The 21,987-nt window shown below is 34.3% G+C and overlaps 1 protein-coding gene across 1 annotated transcript; it reads right to left on the bottom strand.

Moving 5' to 3' along the window:
• Positions 1-14,809: 14,809 nt before the first annotated feature.
• LOC121246122 (50S ribosomal protein L3-2, mitochondrial-like) lies at positions 14,810-21,686 on the bottom strand. Its single transcript, XM_041144134.1, has 5 exons — positions 21,224-21,686; positions 20,694-20,903; positions 20,122-20,226; positions 15,575-15,688; positions 14,810-15,242 (listed from the first exon to the last, which is right to left on the bottom strand). The coding sequence occupies exons 1-5, from the start codon at positions 21,554-21,556 to the stop codon at positions 15,069-15,071; spliced, it is 936 nt and encodes a 311-aa protein (XP_041000068.1). The 5' UTR covers positions 21,557-21,686; the 3' UTR covers positions 14,810-15,068.
• Between the last annotated feature and the right edge of the window lie 301 nt (positions 21,687-21,987).

Raw genomic sequence — 21,987 nt, 5'->3', positions numbered from 1 at the left:
CCCACAACCTTTTTCAACTCAACACCTCTTTAAACGTGGAACCCATAATCTTTTTCAACTTCTCATAAATACATCTAAACTCATCTTAACATCCAAACACATCTGAACTCATTGTAAAATGATAGGGTTACTACTTTCTTATTACTAATTTACTACTCTTTTTATATTTGATTTTTTTTTTAATTTTTAATTTTACTTAATAGTTAAGGAAGTGACTTTATATTTTTTTTTTAAATTTTTGTTTAATGATTAAAGATGTTAAAAAAGTACTTAAAAGAAAATGATAAAAATATAAAAAAACTTGAAATCAACTATGAGTAGTAAATGGGTACTATAGGGTAGTAACCCTATCACTACCCAAACTCATTTTAGGTGGATCTTACAAAACTCATTTCACCATTTCAACTTACTATTATTCATAAAGAACTCGATTCATCTCAACATCCAAATGGGTCTCCTTCACATCTTTTTAGATTTTAATTATGATTTTTAGAATTTTTTTTCTTACATTTTAATAAGATGCTTAAAGTAGTATTTTGCATGCCACATTTCGAGTTTTGACTGGTTGCCACATGGTAATAATGTCATGTGATAATCTCGTTGTTAGATGAATTAACGGTATGAACTGAAGCACTTAAATTATTTATCGTAATTATCGAATAAATTATAAAAATTTGAAACTAAGGAAGTCAATTTACAACTCAGAGATTGATTTGTAGGACTCCTTCTACTTATCGTTCACCCTGCTTACATAGAAAGATTTGGTTTACGAGATTCAAATTTTTAAACTTATTTTCAAATTAAATTGTGTGCATATTAGTTGTGTGGAAGGTGTGCCCTCCACACTGGCTTACAAATATAATTTTTCTATTAAGTCTAATAATTCATGGAATACCAATGGAAGAATGAGTGATCCGTTCCCTGCAGATCATGGCCTTACCACTCGGTCCCCGATGGCCAGCGGGGGATTCCGTATAGCAGCTCACGTTCGTTTGCGCTGCGCGTAACTTCATCATCTACTGCTCGTTCTAAGATCACTTCTCTATAAGAAAAGTGTTATTTACCATCATTTCAACTATCTTCTTTTAATGTTATATTAAATGATTGAAAACTTATTTATTATATCCTTTACTTATATTCCAAACCACTTGCTGCTAAACAAACCCCTATGGATTAGCTTAAGTGGTAAAAGCTTAGTTTTGGTGGTATTCTCCCCCTCCAGATCTAAGATTTGAACCATTTCGTGTAATAAATCTTTAGGAGCTGTCATATTAGAAAAAATTATCAATCAATTTACTTACGAGAAACTCCTTAATGAGAGCATTGCACTCTCAAAATTACTATGATTTTTGTTTCAAACATTCGGTATCCATAAGAAAACCCATTTAATGTCACATAGGGGATGAAGAGAGGATGAAAAATAACTTTTTTCTTCTCCAAAACACACTCTAAGGCCCCAATAGGGCTATAAAAAAAAATCGGTGAAAAAAACCGACCGAACCAATGTGTTTGGTTTGGTTCATAACCGGTTCCGGGTCCTAATAATTAAAACCAGACATAAACTTGTCTGGTTCTGGTTTTGATGTTAAGACAACAAGTTTGAACCAAACCGGATCGGTAGATATATATTTTTAATTTTTTATATTATATATAAAGTACTTTCATATGATTTTTTTATATTAAATGTAATTTTTATATATTATATTATATATTATAATATTTTATTTTGTAACCTAGACTCTTGGTAATGCATTTTGGTACTATAATTGTGTAATCTGGCCTCTTGGTATTTTTAGCTCTTTTTTAATTGTATTAGGTTTTTTTTTTGTACTTTGGTTGCTATTAGGAGTCTTCAAAAGGGAACAAGTTTTAGAGAAAAGTAAAAAATTATAAAATGAGGGATCTGGGTCAATCATTTGCTAAAGTTTTGTTGGAGTATGAATTTGTTTATCCGTAAAATCGAAAACACTGAAAGTTTTGGTTTCAATGGTGAATCAGTCCAGTTTTAGTTGTTAAATTTGCAAAACCTGTGTATACCAATTTGGTTGTAAAAAATATAAAAAATCGTCCTGAACTAAATCGATTACACCCCTAGGTCTAGGCCTTAATAACTACAGTAGCTCAACAACTCCACCTAAAAAATTCAAAATGTTACTGACATCTCCGCGATTCGGATCCTATAGAGAAGAAGCAAAGTCATAGCGATACACATAAAAGTATGAAGAACAGGGTATAGGAGAGGCAATGTTAGAGGAGAGTGGAGACGAGCTCATTCTATCATTCAACAATCATGTCTATGGTCATTAAATATGGCCCAAATGTTGAACAGATTATCAAAATATAAAATAAAGAAGGACTACCATATACCGTGTTAAACGTCAATTGTCCGTGGAGTGGGAGGGAGAGGGAGAGAGAGAGAGAGATGAACCGGTGTGGAGTTTAATTGGTGCAAAACTGCAAGTGCATAGTATCGTAGTTTTATAGTAAAGTGATGAGCAGAGTGTCATCCTCAAGGATTGGTAACTCACTTTTGACAAATAACGAAATTATACTAGCATCTATTTTATTTAGAAAAGTCACTAAAATTGTTTGTAATTGCAAATTGAAATAAAATCAATTTAAAGAAAATATTTAAACGAAAAGAAAGCTGTTGTTTGATGATCGAATAAATGAAAAAAAGAGCTTCTAGGAAATCGATTTCACCTAATCCATCATTATGCTTTTCTCATCTAACTAGTTGAATTTAATTCTCTCTGTTTGTTATCAAAGTCTCCAAACCCATCCAAAAGCCTCTTTCAATAGTCAGTTGAATTTGTTTTTAATCATAATTTTACACAAGAGTATGCAAATTAATGAAGTAAGAAAGCATTAAGACCAGCGATTTTAAGACTACATAGGTTCGTAAAAGTCTTTCGATTTCTATATTTACATATGCTGAAATATCCAAGATCTATCCTATAATTCTCTCTTTCAAAAGCAAATCACAAGATCAAAATCATCTAATCAATGGTCAGTCAATTAGAAGCAATAAGCTCAGAATAAATTAGACAAATATAACAGAGAATTACTTCAAATTAGCCTAGAAAAGCAAGCATAATTTGAAACTAGATTACATCGTTTTCCTAGAATGAAGAAAATTTAGTTCATGCTAAAAATTAAATTCAACAAAAACGAATTCACCATAATTTTTCTGAGAGGAATAAAGAAAATCCACTATCTCCGTTGTCTTCCTTTTCAATTTTTTTCATCTTTTACTGTTCAGCCTCTCCCTTTTTTTATTTCACGCGTCAACATTCGTCATGTCTTCAGTCTTTTCGTTCTGCTTCTTTTTCTTTTACGCGTCTTCAATCATTTTGTCTTTTGCAATTTTTTAGTTCCTCCAACTTTTGTTGTTATCTAGTATCCTGAAAATCAACTTGAACATCGGCCTTTCTCTCTATTCGAATTTCTGTTGTTATCCTCTTCAAATTTCTTCCATCTTTTGCTTTTCAAATTTTCCTCTTTGGTTTTTTTTCCCGTCGTTCAATGTCTTTTGATTTTCAACCTTTTCAAATTTTCATCTTCAAAAATTTAACTTGATCTTTATCCCCAAATAACATCGATGACCAGCCTTTATATTCAAATAAAATCTTCATTTAAATGAGAGAAAATCCTTGGACGATAGGGAGTTAAAATTTGGGTCTTCATTTTCTTCAAATTTGAAATAAAAGTTAAATGACAACAATGAAACCTAAAACCGACAAAAAGAAATAAAATTAGACTAAAGTTTAAAGTTAATAAGTGATACAATATAGCAAATTATGCAAGGCATGAAACACCTCCAAACTTAAAACTTTGTTTGTCCTCAAACAAAAACAAAAGGAAATAGAAGACCGCTACAGACGATATCAACTAGACCCATAGAGAAGTCTCATCACTCACCAAGCCATTATCTGAATTAGATTTCATCACTAGTATCTTACTCTTTTAATATCAAGAATAGTAGAAAAATCAATAAAAAATTTAGCGATTTGTCCAGCCAGAGTTAAGAGATTACTTCAACCTAAAGCTAAGACCTTGAGTGTGTGTGTGTGAGATAGCCAATTTAGCTCCAAATCACCTGCAAACTCAAATAAAAGTAGAACAATTGAGACCAGGAGAATTCTCTCAAAACTTAACCCCGTAATTCCAATTTTCTGAAATCCTCTCCACTAATGTAGTCAAACCAAAATCAGATATCAAAAGGTCTTTAATCAGGTTGTAATGACAGGTCACAGGGTGAGGGTTAAGAAAGAAATGGATTAGGGAAATCAAAGCAAACTGGAAAAATACTTGGTAGAAAAAACAATAAAAGAGAATTTCACAATATTCAAACCGAAACTCTTTCTAAACGATATGCTCATATTGGTGATATTGTTATTACTATAATCAATTAAGTAATACCAGCTACACCTAGAGAAGAATTTGAAGTGATTTGAGCTCCACTTATTGATTTTTATCTATTTTATGCTTTTTGCATAATGGATAAATCACCTCTAGGAAACTTTTCACTTTTTTTTCACACACTTTGATCAAATAGAGCATAATTTCTTTTGAACTAACTTTATCTTTAAATGTAGATTTCCACCAAAGTATTTTCTCAAACTGTAAAAGGTAAATCATGGTTTTTCAGACTTAGAACGGGAATGATTGATGTAGTTAAAAGAATAAATAAAGGCTTATGTAAAATAAGGTTCAAGGGAGTTGACTATGGAAAATACACCATGCAATGATGACATGATAACTAAGACGGCTGGGAAAATTTTTTGGTTATGACAAGGAATACCTAGATCATTTCTCTAATATTTGGTATCAACTAAGATTTCGTATCAATGATTCATCAACGGATTCTAAAGTAAAGCAAGATTGAACTTTCATAACCAAATTAATTCGACTCATTCTCTTCATAAGTAAAATGGAATAATAAAAATGATTATGTTCTCAATTATGCTCAAGGGCAGAGATTTAAATCAAAGTACACACAAAACTCAGCTTGACATAAAAGAAATTTTTGAAAGATTTTCTCAATTCTATCCTCAATCACAAATTTAAGAGTCATAGAGAATTCAATCATACTCAAATACATAGTTGGTAAGAGAATCCAACAACTCAAGATATCTAAAATCACAAGTAAAATAAAATAAACAACAATCAAAAAGACAAAATGACTATAGGAGTTTACACCTCCAAACTTAAAGTAAGTCCTAATTGTAATTCAAAAGTGAAAAAGAATGAAGAAATGAAAGGAAATTCCCTGGTTTCATGGTGGATCTGTCGTAGTTTACAATTTCCAGCTCTTTATTCCTGCTAAACAAACCTACATTAAAATCCAAATTATTCAAAATGAAAATAAAAGAGTAAAAGAAAATTCTATGGGCTGCCTCCCATAAGCACTTGTTTTAAAGTCTACAACCAAACTTTTTGATCTTCATCAATTGGGGTCTCTAAGAAGAAGAAGTGCACAATTCCTCTCCACTTGTTCTCTATAATAATGCTTCAATCTCTGACCGTTAACTTTGAATATACTTCATGTCTTGTCCTTCAAGTCTATTGATCCAAAAGAGAAAACTTTGTTAATTGTATAAGGACCTGTCCATTTTGATCTTAACTTGCCTGGAAAAAGTTTGAGTTGCGAATTGAAGAGTAAAACTTGCTATCTTGGTGCAAACTCACGCCTGAGAATCTGCTTGTCATGCCACTTCTTCGTCCGTTCTTTGTAGATCTTTGCATTTTCTTAAGCATCATTCCGGAACTCATCCATCTCATTCAATTGTAGAAGTCTCTTTTCCCTTGTTGCCTTCAAATCAAAATTAAACTTCTTTACAGCCCAATAAGCTCTATGCTCCAACTCCACAGGAAGATGACACGTCGTTCCAAACATTAATTGGTAAGGAAACATCCCGATAGGTGTTTTAAAGGCTGTACGGTATGCCCACAAAGCATCATCAACCTTTTTTGCCCAGTCCTACCTATTTGTGTTGACTATCTTTTCAAGGATGTTCTTAATTTCTTGATTCGAAATTTCAGCTTAGCCATTAGTTTGAGGATGGTAGCTAAGTGTTATCTTGTGCTTCACACCATATTTAGAAAGAATGTTGTCAAACAACTTGTTGCAAAAATGGGTTCCTTCGTCACTAATGATAGCTTGTGGAGTGTCAGATCTTGTGAATATATTCTTATGCAAAAATTTAAGCACTATCTTTGCATCATTTGTTGTTGCAGCAATTGCTTCTATCCATTTTGACACATAATCCACTGCTAGCAAGATGTAAATAAAGTCAAAGGAAGGAGGAAAATGACCCATGAAATTGATTCTCCAAATAGCAAATAATTCAACCTCCAAGATGTTTTTCAATGGTAGCTCTTGACACCTTAAAATATTTCTCATACGATGGCACCGGTCACAAGTTTTCACCAAAGTATAACTATCACGAAAAATCGAATGCCAAAAGAAACCACTTTGAAGTACGTTAGCTGTTGTTCGTGTTGCTCCAAAGTGTCCTCCATATGATGATGAATGGCATTGATGGAGAATGGCTTGTATCTCTTCTTTTTGTACACATCTTCGGATGATTTGATCAGGGCATCTTTTGAACATAAAAGACTCATCCCAAAGATAATACTTCACATCATGCAGAAACTTCTTGCTAAATGAGATCTGATGGTAGTATTTTACAAGTTAAGTAGTTTACAATATCAGCATACCAAGGAACCTTGATCTCACATGCAAACAGCTGCTCATTAGGGAATGCTTTTTGGATCATTGAATCCGGTTTTACTTCCTCTTGCTCCAGCCGAGGAGATCATCAGCAACTGAATTTTAGCTTTCTTTCTTATCTTGAACCTCCAAATCAAATTCTTGAAGAAGCAGGATCCAATGAATTAGCCTAGGCTTAGCAACCTTCTTGCCAAACAAATAACGAATTGTTGCATGATTAATGAACACTATCACTTTTGTACCAATGAGGTAAGACCGAAATTTTTCACAAGTAAAAAAAAAAGCAAGCATCTCCTTCTTGGTTGTTGTATAACTTAATTGAGCTTCATTCAAAGTTCGGCTTGCGTAATAGATGGCCCTGAACAGTTAGTCTCGCTTTTGTCCTAATATTGCTCCAATTACAAAGTCACTTGCATCACACATGACTTCAAAAAGTTGACTCCAATCAGGTACAGTCATAACTGGTACTGAAACTAGTTTTTCCTTAATCGCATTAAAGGCATACAAACAAGCATCATCAAAGTCAAATAGAGAATTTTTTTTAAAGAAGATTGCTTAAAGGTTTAGAGAGTTTAGAAAAATCATTTTATAAATCTTCTATAAAATCTCGCATGACCCAAAAAGTTACGGATTCCCTTCACATTATTTAGAGGTGGTAGTTTTTCTATGTTTGCAATTTTTACTCGATCAACCTCAATTCCTTTAGATACACTCGATGGCCAAGCACGATCCCTTCTTGAACCATGAAATGACACTTCTCCTAGTTTAGGCTGGATATTTGTCTTCATATCTCTGCAGAACATGAGCTAGATTATGCAAACAATGATCAAAAGATGTACCAAAAGCTAAAAAGTCATCCATGAAAATTTCCATGATATCTTCTCCATATCAAAAAAGATGCCCATCATGCAACATTGAAATGTCGTTGGGGCATTACACAATCCGAATGACATCCTCCTAAAAGTAAATGTTCTATATGGGCATGTGAATATAGTTTTCTCTTTGTTTTCGGGGGCTATGGCTATTTGGTTATACCCGAAATAACCATCTAAGAAACAATAGTAGGAATACCTGGCCAATTGATCCAACATTTGATCAATGAAAGGAAGTGGGAGATGATCCTACATTGTTGCTTTGTTTAGCTTGCAATAATCCATACATACACGCCAACCTATGACTGTTCTTATAGGAATAAACTCATTGTTGTCATTCCTTACCACCGTCATTCCACCATTTTTTGGCACAACTTGCACTGGGCTTTCCCATGAGCTGTCTGAAATAGCATAGATAATTCCAACGTTGAGAAGTTTCAAAATTTTAGCTCTCACGACTTTCTTCATTGCTGGATTTAATCTTCTTTGGTGCTCGATCGACGGTTTGTAAAATTCCTCCATTAAAATTTTGTGCATGCAAATAGAGGGGCTTATACCTTTTATGTCGGAAATAGTCAATCCCTAGGCTATTCTATGCTCTCTTAACACATGCAACAACTTTTCCTTTTCTTCGAGTGTGAGTGATGTAGCAAAAATCACTAAAAATGTTTAATTGTCACCCAAGAATGCATAGCGAAGATGCTCAGTTAATTGCTTCAACTTTGGAGGGATGTAAGTTGTAGTTTGTTGCGTCTTTTCTTCAGAAAATGCATAATCTAGCTTTGCTACAATCAGTTCTAGCCTCCTAACTTCATTGTCAGTTTATGTGTCTTGCTGTAAGGCTTCAAAGGCAAATACATAGTGGAGAAATTCTTAACTAAAAACAGGTAAATCAGATTCACAAATAGCAGAGTTAGTGAAATTATAAGTTTGAGATGAAGTGGTGATACATCGTTCTAGGTGATTAGCTGGTGCATCTTCTTGAAAGGCTTCTTGTACACGTTGCTTAATGACATCTACCTGAAAACAAGTGCTTGGCTCTTCTGGAAATCTCATGGCTTGTAGATGTTAAATATAACCCATTCCTTGTTCACTCTCAATGTTAATTCACCCTTTGGAACATCAATTAAAGCTCTTCCAGTAGCCAAAAATGGTCGACAAAGAATTAGTGAGACTTCCTCCTCTTCCTTCATATCTAACACCATAAAATCAGTAGAAAAAATAAATTTGTCTACCTTTACCATTACGTCTTCTATGATTCATCGTGGATACTTGATGGATCGATCTACTAGTTGTAAAAAAATGGTTGTTTGTTTCATCTTTCTAAGTCTTAATTTCCTGTAAATATAAAGTGGCATAAGATTAATGTTAGCACCAAGATCACATAAAACTTTATTAAAAAATGAATTTCCAATAGTGCAAGGCAAAGTGAAACTCTCCGGATCTTTTAATTTTTGAGGCAATTTCTTTTGAAGAATGGCATTGCATTCTTCAGAAAGCTTTACTGTTTTGAACTCCTCCAACCTTCTCTTATTGTAAATGATGTCCTTTAAGAATTTGACATAATTTAGCATTTGTTCCAAAGCATCTACAAAATGAATATTTATGTGAATTTTCTTAAAAATCTCCAAAAACTTATAAAATTACTTATCTAATTTTTATTTTTGGAAACATTGAGGATAGGTTGAGATAGATTGCAACCTATCTCATGCTAGATTGAAATATTAATTTAGGTTGAAATACTAGAGACCAACCCCAACGTTTCGGTAATTTTGAATTCAGTTATAAAATCCTTATTTTTTTATTTCTTCACACGTTGACAACCCTTTTCCATTAGTTGAACGTCCATGGCCACAGCAGCAACCACCGTTGTAGCCAGCACTTTTAGTCCCTATCACAGCAAGTGCTTATAGCCTCCGTCCAGGACACTGATGCCTTGCATAATTTTCTATATTTTATCATTTCTTAACTTCAAACTTTAGTTTAATTTTATTTATTTTTGTCGGTTTTAGGCTTCATTGTTATCATTTTACTTTATGAGCAACTTTTTTCTTTTAGTTATGCTCAGTGAATGAAAAAATAATATGAGCAATACACAAAGGAGAAAAAAAAAAGTAATTCTTAGTTATTGCAATGATTTTAATATCTGAAAGAAGGTAGATGATTAATCTTTTAGTTTCGTGAAAATATGTCTTTCATTGGAATGGGAAGAACTGTGATGTGCGGTTTAATTTCTCTCAATTGTATAGACTGAGATGACTTGGTAGGAGAGACAGACTCATGGGGCAGAGACTTGAGAGAAAGCAAAGAGAGATAAACGGACTCATAAGAAGGAAAAAGAGATTTTATAATTTGGATGCAAATCCATGATAAATACAATAGACTAATGATGTGTCACCCTCTCATTGAAGGATGTAAAAACCAAAAAAACCCAATCCTATTTGAAGATATTCTCTAAAAAATATAAGCATATTAAAAGAATACAAGTATTATAACCCAACTATAACAAATATAGCCATATTGTAATAATATAAATGTTACAATCCATAAACTAACAAGCATGAATCTAAATATTTATAGCACTTGAAGATGGAAGTGAAGTCTTCTCCTTAGAGCACTCCCAAATGCAAATCTAATGGGATGTTTAGCTAATAGAGTCTCAAATTGTGCTGCATTGGATTCTGCAAATACAAAAGGGATGACTTTTTGCTACAGTAAATTAGTTCTTTGGATCATCTTTGATAGTCACTGTAGCATGACCAAAAGGATAAAAAAATATTTTCTTCCGTGCAAACACTCTCTCTCTTTCCTCGATTTTGGCTTTTATCAAACTCTATCTTTTTTTTTTCTTTCTTTCTTCCCGCGTGTTCTTCCTTTCCAGGAGCAGCTTGTGTTTCGTTGTTCATCCTTTTTTTTTTCTCTTTCTTCCTTACTCCCTATCGTGATTTGGTTGCAGTAGCATCTATTTCATCGCAGTAGCACCAATCCGTCTCATTAGCACCAGTCGAAGCCCTCTACTTTCAGAGGGCCGTCATCCTTCAACCACATCCTCCCTGAGTTTCAAATCAAAGGTACGTATGTGACTATTTCTTTTATTGTGTATTGATTTTGAAATGGTTTTTAAGGATTTTACTGTGGATTGAGAATTTAGGCTTTGTTATTAGGGATTTTCTTTCTGAGTCTTGTGATTTTGGTTTTCAAGCATTTCTTTTTTGAGTCCAATAATAGTCTTGAATCCAATTTGTACTTACAAGAATCAGCATTAGCTTCTTATTTTAGAATTGTGGAATGTTGTGGAATTGGTGTACATTATATGTGTTCTTTTCCAATTAATGTTTGTATGATGAATGGTTGTACACTTATGTTTCCAATTAAGAGCATTAATACTTCCATGTAGCATTAAGAGCATTAATTGTTGTATACTGAATATTTGTTTTAATGTATCCAATTAATGGTTGTATACTCCAAGTCTCCTATTGTAAAAAATTAATATTTCACTATAGCACTTAATTTAGAAAAAAAAAAAAGTTAATAGCAAAAATAATTTAGAAATAGGAACATTCAAATTGTCTAGAGTCATGGAAGCAATGTCAGGATAACGAAATTCATTTCCTTTCAAAAAGCAAGAATATCAAGGCCTGCATCTTTATCTGTCTTAGATTTATCCAAATAGAGATTCAATTGAATTTTTTGTATGTTGGCAACAAGACCAATGTGAAATGAATCAAACTCCTACACACAAAAATAAAAAACAAAAAGTTTCAATCCAACATAATCTAAAACAACAATATCACATAAGTCATTAAAAAATACATTATTTTACCTTTATTACTTGTCTAGTCTATCTACTAAAATATCTAAACTTAGTTTTCCGGTTATCTCTACAAAAGTTTCTTTTAGATGTTGTGGCTGAACAACCTCAACTTGAAGGAGTACTGAAACTATATTCCATGAAAAGATATGCAAATTTTTTAAGAACGTGTGAATACTCTTGAGAATTATTTCCGTAAAATTTCTTATAAGAAAAATCAAAAAATTAAAACTTGTACCGATGATACAATAGAAATGCAATAGCTTTATCACATTAAAATTTAACCAAAATTTACCAAACTTAATAAACATTTGATAAGACATTTTTCTCATGTAGTCCATCTTTATTCTCACACTATTCCTTCAATTTCAAATAAATCATAAAAACTGTTGGAGAGTACAAGTTGCCTACAGGATATTTGAATTCAAAAAAGTCACAAGTCGCATCATAAAAAATAGCTAAGAAAGTGTTAATTTCTTCCACCTGGTCCTATTAAAATGTAGAAAGGCAATGCTTAAAATCTGAATTAATCAAATCCAAATGACAAAAAGTATGCCAATCAAAATAAGCACTCTCAAGCATAACAAAAGTAGAATTCCATCTAATGGGTACATCTTGTCTCAATCTTTCCTTACTATCCAAATACATTTGATTGATTGAATCTATAAATTTTGTGTCCTTATTTGTAATCTTTTGACATATTTGATGTTTTCACAAATTTTTTGGATAGTACAATCAATCTCTTTTAACCCATCTTGTACCACCTAATTGAGGATACGAGCACAACAATAAATATGAAAGAACTCACCGTCACAAGCAAGGGCTTTCTTAATGTTCCATTGAGTTCTTAGCATCTCCACCAAAATATCATTCGAAGAAGTATTTTCTAAAATAAAAGTAAAAGAAAAGTTCAACATCATTTTTGGACAAAGATACGTCATTGTGTGGTGGTGGCATAAAAGAAAAGTTTAACACCATTTTTTGTAAGACCCAATTTTTATCAAGAAATTGTGCCATCATGTACATATAACCATCAGTAGTAATAAAAGTCCACAAGTCAGAGGCCAAACTAATTATACCTAGAGCATCATCCAACATGTATTTCACATTTTCTTTCACGCTAATGCATATTGGCCAAATCAGCCTTAGTAGTATTTCTAGAAATAAGCGGAACATTCGAATGCAAATATTGTCATGTTGCTTTATACCGAAATATTCAACAAATCGAAAAAATAGTTCATGTTTCACAATTGCTCCTATCCATATTTCTCTAAATTTTCCAAGGTCAAATCTAGAAGTGCTTACCAACACCAGTCCACTATTTTGGGATAACACCGTTTGATCAATATCTTGTGAGTTTCTTCTAGGGTATATTTCAATGTAACACTTCAAGTTTTTGACTCCATATTTACTTGTCGACAAACATTTAGCACCACACATCTTTCACTTAACTCTTGACTTACCATCATTATTGTCAGAATTAGGAATCATCTAGAAAGAAAACCCCACACTGAGGTTGAATAAATTTATTCATCATCATTTTTCTCATCATCATTTCATCATTTCAAGATGTGGCATTAGATGATAGGTTCACAAATGAAATATAATAAATAGTTTCCAATCATATAATGACACATTATAGAATGATGAGAGAATGATAAGAATTGAGATGATGAGTAGCATTACTCTTTGAGGTTATCGTATGCTTCACTCTACTTTTGTTAGTTTGCAAAATAACTAAGACATCTTCTACTAAATCCAATTCAACAAACCTATCATTTTCGCTTTCAATATATGGGTCATTACTTGCTGCCTCACTCATCTAAATATTTTACTTTGAAAATGAATCCAACATGAGAACGTGTTTGGCAACAACTATAACAGCTCCTAGCAGCAACTATAATAAAGACATCGACAATCAGCCTATTGGACTTTTAAGAGAGAAAGAATACCACAACTTACATATAAACAAAGTAACTATATATAAACACTAGCTTATAACATATGTACAATATCGGAGTCGAATTTAGAGGGCAAAGTCAGAGTTGAAGTCGGAGTCAGTCCAGTGACACCTCCGTCTCCAACTCCGATTGAAAAATTAAAAAAAAATAAATCCAACTCCATTTTATCGAAGTCGGGTTTTCGGATATTTGCTTAGCCCTAGAGTCAAAGGTGTCGCTAGACCGACTTCGATTTCAATCCGATCCAATTCTGACTTTATTCTCCGACTCTGATTTTGCCCTTCGACTTCGACTCTGAATCAGACTCCGATATTGTACATATGTTATAAAAATATATCTTTATCTATATATTTATCTATATATTTATCATATATACTAGTATAGTTATATAGTTATATAACTAGAACTTATATAGTTAAATTTAATAATATACTAGTATGAACTAATTATTATAAAATAATATACTTATACTATAATATAAATAGACTAATGATAGTTTAGTATATGTAAATATCATAATATTAATACAATACATAATCAAGTATAGAAATAAGTAAGACACTAGTATTTAAATAAGTCTAGTATAATAAGTTAATAACACGTATACTAATTTATTAAAGAATAATAATATGTAATTAAACGCTAAAAAATCTAGTATTTAATTAAGTTAGAAATAAGTTAGACATTAGTATAATAACTTGTAATACTAATGTATAATAACATGTAATTAGACACTATAGTAAAAGTTTTGTATAAAAATAAATTAGACATTAGTATAGAAATAACTATTAAGTCTAGTATAATAAGTTAATAACACATAATACAAATTTACTAAAGTATAATAACATGTAATTAGATACTGAAAATAAGTCTAGTGCAGAAATACGTTATAAATAAGTTAGACACTAGCATAATATAATAAATGTAATATTATAGTATAATAACATGAAATTAGACACTAAAAATAATATCTAATACTATAACATGATAACATGTATAATTATACTATACTATAAGTCTAGTATAACAATAAGTTAGATATTAGTATAGACATAAATTAACAGTGAATAATTTAGTTTTTGTTTTTAATTTTTTGGAAAATTGAAATTTGAAAACCCATCTACAAAAAATTCTTTTTTAAAAATAGGTTAAATATGAAGCTAAAAAAAGCCAAAAACTGAAAATCCAAATCCGACTTCACTCCAACAATCGGAGTCCGGAGTCCGAGTCCAATTAGAATCTACACAAGTTGGAATCGACTAAGTCGGCACTCACCCCAGTCAGGGGTGTTCCATCAAAACTTCCTAAAATTTATGTGTGATGCTTCAAGAAAAACCGCACGCCCGTTTGGAAATATCAATGTACAAGAACTGAATACATAATCTGTCGACAGTAAAATCTAGGAGTGATGATGAGATGAGAGTCCCAATATTCTAAGTTTTTATCACTTTTATACCAAAAACACAATCCCAAGATTGAATAAGCTTTAACAATAAAATTACATGCGTTACAGCTGCAATCAATCCTTCTTTCCCAAGTAAAATAACTTGAAAATCAAAATCCTCGGATGGTTCTTAGAACATGAACCTACCAATTTGTATAGCCAAAAGAATAACAGAAAGGTAAAAGGTATAATAGATCGTGCAAATAAGCAGTCAGTTCTCATGGTTATTCAAGTCTGCTCCAGATTAATCTGCCACCATAAACGGGTCTACCTCGCCAAGATCAGCAACTAGTGGTTCCAACTCTGATGTGTCCTCATCCTCTGCAGCGATGTAAGTAGGAAATGGAAGCATTGAAATGTCAGGTTTCTTGTAGAAAGCATCTTTTACAAACACAAAGTTCCCTTCAGCACCAGGGACCTGCAAAAATTTGCAAACTTAACAAAATCCGATTGACAGACATGAATCCAGCATAAGAAAACATAGCCTATCACTCCAAAAAAGGGTAAATCGCCAATCATAAGCACACAGCATGCTGTTGCGGATGTGTGCTACCAAATTGAGCAATCCATTCCTAAGCATCCATCAAAGAGAATAAACCTTGGTCTTTTAGTGGGAGGATGTATGATTGAGCTGAAGCTCATTGGTGCATCTGTGTGCAAGCATTATTAAAGGCCAGGTCAATCATCCTCCTTATCTATTTAGATTTAAGGCACTAACAATGATGAAAAAGAAATTGACGAGAAACATACTTGGCCTTTTACCCACATCAGATTCCTTGCGGGCTCAATTTTGTAGACCCATACGTTTTTAACTGTTACCTGCTTCCCACCCATGCGCCCAGGCATTTTTTTGCCTTTAAATACCTGTTCAGGAAACATATGGTTTTGAAAATTAAAATCCAAGGGCAACTGCAAAAAAAATTCCCTAATATTTCAAATAAGACAATATCACAGGATCTCTAAATATTATAGGAAACGACTTAAAGATTGACAAAGATGGGACGAAATAGTATAATCTAAGCAAAACCCCACCTCACACTCTCTTAAATAAGGAGGAAAGGGAGGGAGGGAGAACAGACAGGTAAACTGCTACATGTTGAAGGCAAAAAATTGTAGTCAAGGACCCACAAAAACTAGGTTACACACCAAAAATCCAGATCACAGCTTATTTTGGTTATGTACGTGTTGTCCTGGAAACAAATTTCCCACAGCATAAAAGAAACAATCGACCTTGCCATGGGAATCTTAAGTTCCACCAACTTCAGAATAGCAACCAAACAAGAGTAGCCTTCAACATATAACTAAAATTGACTATTTTTAACCTTTCTAGTGTCTGTTTGCTCAGCCACAAAACTGCCTTGAATACTCTACAAGTGCTTCTGGAATTACATAAAACAGTGAAAAAAGGGAATATGAAAATTGAAATCACAATGCGGAGCTAATTACAAAGGAGCAACAAAACCAACCAAGTTTATATTGGTGATGTTGCCTGATAAAATAAAGTACAGCTTTCTGCAAAAATTCCATTCACCCTTTTCTTATTAACCAAAACAATCATGCGATCTCAACTGCAAGGAGACTCAAGAGTTTTGATCTCAATATGTTCCAATCCATGCACAGAAGACTCTATTCAATCTACAACCCAGGGTTATCAGATAAATTCATCTTCTGAGTCAAATAAATAACATATCATAAGCAGAGGGAGAATCCACTCTCTAGGCCAAGAAAGCAAAGCAAGGTAACCTAAATATATCATTTGTGGGAGAATTTCTTATGACAAGGAATCCTGAAGACCATGCAAACACAACATGTCTTTAACCCAATTAAACCCCAGAATCTATGTGAGAACTTGTCGCTGGTTGCCAATGATCCGCTGGTTGGTCAGTCGTTGCCAGAAGTCTCGCCAGAAAGGGAGAACGGTTTTCTTGGATCGGGATGAACCTCCGACTGATGTTGTTGGGAAGAGAGGTGACTCTTGCCTATCTTTGGTTCCCTCTCAAGTCCCTCATCTGTCACTTGTCAATGGTTTTAGGCCAGAGGTAGCCTTCCCGTTGGTTATCTCAATTGAGCTTCCTGCTGATTTCTTTGGGCCGTCAGGCATGGAGGTTAGTGCCTTGCTACGGTGATTCAGGAGCCCTATCCTGAACGATGGGGTGTTTGATGCTCGAATCTTCAATTGGTCTTAAGTGATGGGGTTCTATAGAAGGAAGAGGGGCGGCCGCGGGGGGGGGGGGGGGGGGGGGGAGGTTGAGTTGACCCTACCCTTTATGTACACTCCCTCCTAGGTCCAAACTCATCTGGCTCAACTTTAGAGTGGGTGTTAAAGGATGAAGAGATCCAAGCATGTGTTGGGATCTCATGTGAGGCTTAGAAGAGCAATTCAGGGCTCTTCATATTGCTATCAAGACAGTAGGACACTTTTTGGCTTCAAAAATCTGCATCAAAGAGAGATATAGAACTAAGAAGAAAGGCCTCATTTGGATGTTGAGATGAGATGACATAGGATGAGAAATCTGTGAATAATAGTGAAATGGTTTGAGTTAAGATATTTTATGGGGTTTTGGAAAATGAGAGAAAAAAAGTTGAATAAAAATATTATAAAATTAAAATATTATAAAGTTAAAATCTTGTCAAAATATTTTTTTAATTAATAAAAATATTGTTAGAATATAATTTTTTAATATTAATTTGGTTTAGGAATTTGAAAAAGTTGAATTATTTTTTGTGTTTTATTTGGAAGTTTGGGAAAGTTGTAATGATTAGATGAAAAAGTTAAGATTTGAAATGAATAAGTATATGTGTTAGAGTAGTGTTTGGATGTTGAGATGAGACCATCTCATCATCTAAACGGGGCCTTACTTGTTCTATTAATTATGGCGTGAAGGATAGGAGTGGTGTGCGGGAGGGATTGAAGGGGAGGGGGTCTCATCTTTCTTATGAAGCTTAAGATCCTTTCTTGAAATTTTTGGGGGCTTGATGATCTTAATAAGTGCCTTCGCATCAAGTCTTTATTGCATAGTTTGAAGGTTGAGGTTTGTTGATAGAAGGATCATTTGGAGTTTGTGGGAGTGTTCGTTTGTGGGATGGTCCTATATGGCGTCTATGAGAGCTATGGGAGGTGTTCTCTAAATGTGGTATATAAGAGTGGTGGAATCCATCAAGGAGTGTATTGGGAATTTTTCGGTTGCTTGTTCTTCCAGAAATGTTGAGGATGGGTGAGAGTGGGCTTATGTGGGTGTTTACAGGCCAAATTTAGATAATGATGGGAGATTGTTGTGGGATGAGATTGTGGGCTTGAATTATTTGTGGGATATGTCGTGGTGCACGAACAGGGATTTTAATGTTATTTGTTTCCTAAGTGAGAGATTGGGGGAGTCTCGTATTAGTTCAGCGATGGAGGAGTTTTCTAAGTTTGTTTTTTATTTGGATCATTTGAACCTTTCTCTTGTTGGGGTTGAGTTCACATGGTCCTATAATCAAGGCTGGTCAAGATTGGACAGGTTTCTTGTTTCTTCTTCTTGAGAGGCTCACTACCCAAGGTTGTATCAGAAAAGATTGCCTTGGGTTTGCTCAGATCGTTTCCTTATTTTGATGGATTGCAGAGGTATTCATGGGAGTTGCAGACACTTTAAGTTTGAAAATATGTGGTTAGGAACTAAAGGTTTTGTGGATAAAGCTAGACATTGGTGGTCTTCTTATCCGTTCACTAGCACTCCTAGCCCATTCTTGCTGGTAAGCTCAAGGCTTTAAAGAATGATTTGAAGATGCAGAATGTGGAAGTTTTTGGGAATGTTGATAGTTCTGTTCTGATTTACTGCAATGTCAAAGAACATTTGCCAATCATGAGGAGTTTCATCTTCTTCTTCACCTACTGCAAGTCAGAAGAATTTCCTTATCGAGGAATTGCAAGACTTGGAGGGTAGGGGGAGAATGGGGTTTTTTCTAAGGAGGTTTTGTTGAGAAAAAACTCGGTAGCAGCTGAACTTGAGAAGTTGTTGTTGATGGAGGAGATTTCATGGAGGCAAAAATCTAGAGCTTATGGTTGAAAGAAGGGGATAATGTACTCTTTATGGCTAAAAGAAGGGGATAAATGTACCAAGTATTTTCATAGAGTGGCAAATTCCCAATGAAGAAGCAATGCCATTGAGATGCTTCATTCTGAAAACCATGTGCTTTCTAACCATTTTGAGATTAAGGGCCATATTGTGCACTATTATGAGAGTCTCCTTACGGAACAAGATACCTGGAGGCCAAATCTTGATGGATTGGCTTTTGAGTCACTTGTTCCGCAGAGTGCGAGCTGGTTGGAAAGACCTTTTGATGAATACGAGATCCATCATGTGATTAGAGGGATGGCAAAAGACAAAACTCCTGGACCAGACAACTTTCCATGGCATTTTTCCAAGCTTGTTCGGACATTGTGAAAGACGATGTGATAGGAGTCTTTCATGAATTCCATTCTTTCAAGAAGTTCGAAAACTGCCTCAATGCAACTTTCATCACTCTTATTCCTAAGAAACATGGGGCTTTGTAGGTAAAAGGATTTTCGTCCCATTAGTCTTATGAGTGGGGTTTACAAGATAATTTGGAAGCTTCTTGCCAGCCGTATGAGTATGGTCGTGGAGCACATTATTTCCAAGCCTCAAAATACTTTTGTACGAGGGAGACAAATTCTCAACTCAGTGCTCATTGCCAATGAATGCTTGGAAAGTAAAATTAAAGAGGGAGTTCCAGGTATTCTTTGTAAGCTTGACATGGAAAAAGCAAAAGATCACAAGAATTGGGATTTCCTCTTTTATATGCTTGGGAGATGTGGCTTTGGGGAGTTTACTAAGATGCTCAAGCCAAGAACAAAGCAAGATAATAAGGCCATTTGGTTAACCAACAGTTCCAAAAATTTTCAAATTTTTGTTTAAAATCAAACCAAGCATCTTCAAATCTCAACTTTTTCACTTTCTATCCAATCATTACCTAATCATTGTCTAACACAAAAATCAATACAACTTTTACAAACTCTAAAATAAAACCACACAATTATATTCAAATAACGTTTCAACTCTAGTTATTCACTTTCACAAACTTCAATACAAAATTATTTTTTTTTAAAAAAAATTATTCAAGATTTTCTCTCTCCTTCCTCAAAACTCAATCTCAAAATAATTCTCAAACATTCTCAAAATATTTCATAACCAAATATGGCCAAAAGTTTCTTTGCTTAAAAAGAAAGTAAATAATAGACGATGTCCTCTTCTTAAAAAAACTATTAGATTTGAAAATTTCAAGTAAGTCGCATATACCTTTCCAGGAGCATCCCTCTGACCTGTAGAACCAAGACTTCGATGTGACAGTGACGCACCATGAGATGCTGGCATTCCACTAAAACCATGCCTTTTCATCACACCCTACACACAATTCACATAATTTGTGAGGTTACTAATAAAAATTGGCTTTTTTCTGTGGATCAAAAAAATGTTTACAATGAAGCGTTACTTAATGAGTATATCCCATCCTCAACTCTCATTTCTAAGAACTAAAAAACGATACATATAATTGGTGGTGTCAGTTACAAAGAGTTAACATCTTTTCATCATGAATGAAACTGCACCCATTAGGGATGATCCTGTGACCACGCCCTCCAACCCCTCATTAAAAGGGAAGAAGAAGCCATTGAATCCAAAGGTCATCCCCCCAAACCCCCTCCCTTTTTAATAAATAAAATAGACCTGAACAAATTTCAGTCTTGAACTAAGTTCTCAAGATAATCATGCACCCATCTACCACCGAAAAAGTAGTGAAAGGGAATGCAATAAGCAACACTCAAAAATGACAAGCAGATGATGGGAGGGAGCTGAAAACCAAATCTAGTCACCTGGAAACCTTTCCCTCTTGAGATTCCCGTAACATCCACATACTGGCCAGGAACAAAATGGCGAACCCCAATTGACGTACCAACAGGGAGAAGTGCATCTTCAGTCACAGGAAACTCCCTCAATTTCCTCTTCAGTGGAACACCTTGAGCTCTAAAATGACCCACTTCAGGTTTCGTCAAATGCTTTGCCTTCTTCTGACCGCAACCAATCTAACTAACACAGGAAACGGAACACCATCCCCACGTAATTACTTACATAAGCACAATGACTTATCCGAGGGAAAAAGCTTAAATGAACTCTCCGTTTGGTTGCCAGGAAAACTGACCAAAAGAGATGGAAATACAAAAAACTTTACGAAGCTCACAACGTATGTTCTTTCGATTATCAAAATACAACGAACGCACGTTAGAAGTTTGCCTGAGGTCCCGAATTAAGAAAACAATCGCAAAAAGAATTCGATATTTGACTTGAAAATGATTGGGCTAGTTAAGAGTATAGAAAAGGAAAGTACGGGACATAGAAAGAGCACCTGTAGGGCAGTGATGCCCTCCTTTTCAATGGTCTTGACCTGAGAGACGATGTTATCGTCGACCCAGAGGACGGTGATGGGAACCCTCGCACCCCATTTATCCCAGAGAGCGGTCATTCCACACTTGACGGCAATAACACCTGTCCGCTTCGAGTTCGGGGTCATCGCCCGAAGAATATTTTTTTGGCCGGTCTCGGGGGCCTCATCCACCAGGGCGTTGGCGGTGCCGAACCTCCTCCAAAAGAAGCAAAATTGATACGGGGCCTGGGTACTCGTTTTCGTTGGATTGGGGAGGCGGAGACGAGAAATTAGGCCTCTTGATAAGGCCGACATGGCTGCCCTCGGTTTGCTGTGGCTTGAGTCCCAGAGAGAGAGAGAGAGAGAGAGAGATGCAGAGAAGGGCCCCGGCCCCCGGGGGTACAGAAGGGTTCATCAGTGGCACGCTTGGGATTATATGAAAGTGATGGGGATATGTTGGGCATCTAACCTATAAGATTTCGGGTTGCTTTTTTTTTTTTTTTTTTTTTTTAAAAAAAAAAATGAATTAATTATAAAGAAATAATATTTGTAGTCTCATAGTATATAAATTTTGCACATTTAAAAAAAATAAAAAAGTAAATAAATCTGGAACTTACGTAAAAAAATTATTTTTTTAATATTAGACTCCAACTTTAAAAAAAAAATTAATAAAAACTATATCTAGCGGTACACTTAGGCTCGTTTGGAAATCCAATTGATCTCATCTTATCTCATATCAATATTCA

This window comes from Juglans microcarpa x Juglans regia, chromosome 1S (genome assembly GCF_004785595.1).
Source record: "Juglans microcarpa x Juglans regia isolate MS1-56 chromosome 1S, Jm3101_v1.0, whole genome shotgun sequence".
In the NCBI taxonomy this organism is placed as follows: domain Eukaryota; kingdom Viridiplantae; phylum Streptophyta; class Magnoliopsida; order Fagales; family Juglandaceae; genus Juglans; species Juglans microcarpa x Juglans regia.
Note: the sequence above shows the minus strand (reverse complement) of the source record. Positions and strands in the feature narration are given on the sequence as shown.

What these genes read in the sequence shown, in the direction of transcription:
- LOC121246122 (XM_041144134.1), bottom strand. Translation starts at nt 21,556, where the DNA reads ATGTCGGCCTTATCAAGAGGCCTAATTTCTCGTCTCCGCCTCCCCAAT. An exon ending in AGGGCATCACTGCCCTACAG is followed by an intron (nt 20,904 to 21,223) that starts GTGCTCTTTCTA and finishes TGTGTTAGTTAG; the next exon opens with ATTGGTTGCGGTCAGAAGAA. An exon ending in TGATGTGGGTAAAAGGCCAA is followed by an intron (nt 15,243 to 15,574) that starts GTATGTTTCTCG and finishes AAATTTTTGCAG; the next exon opens with GTCCCTGGTGCTGAAGGGAA.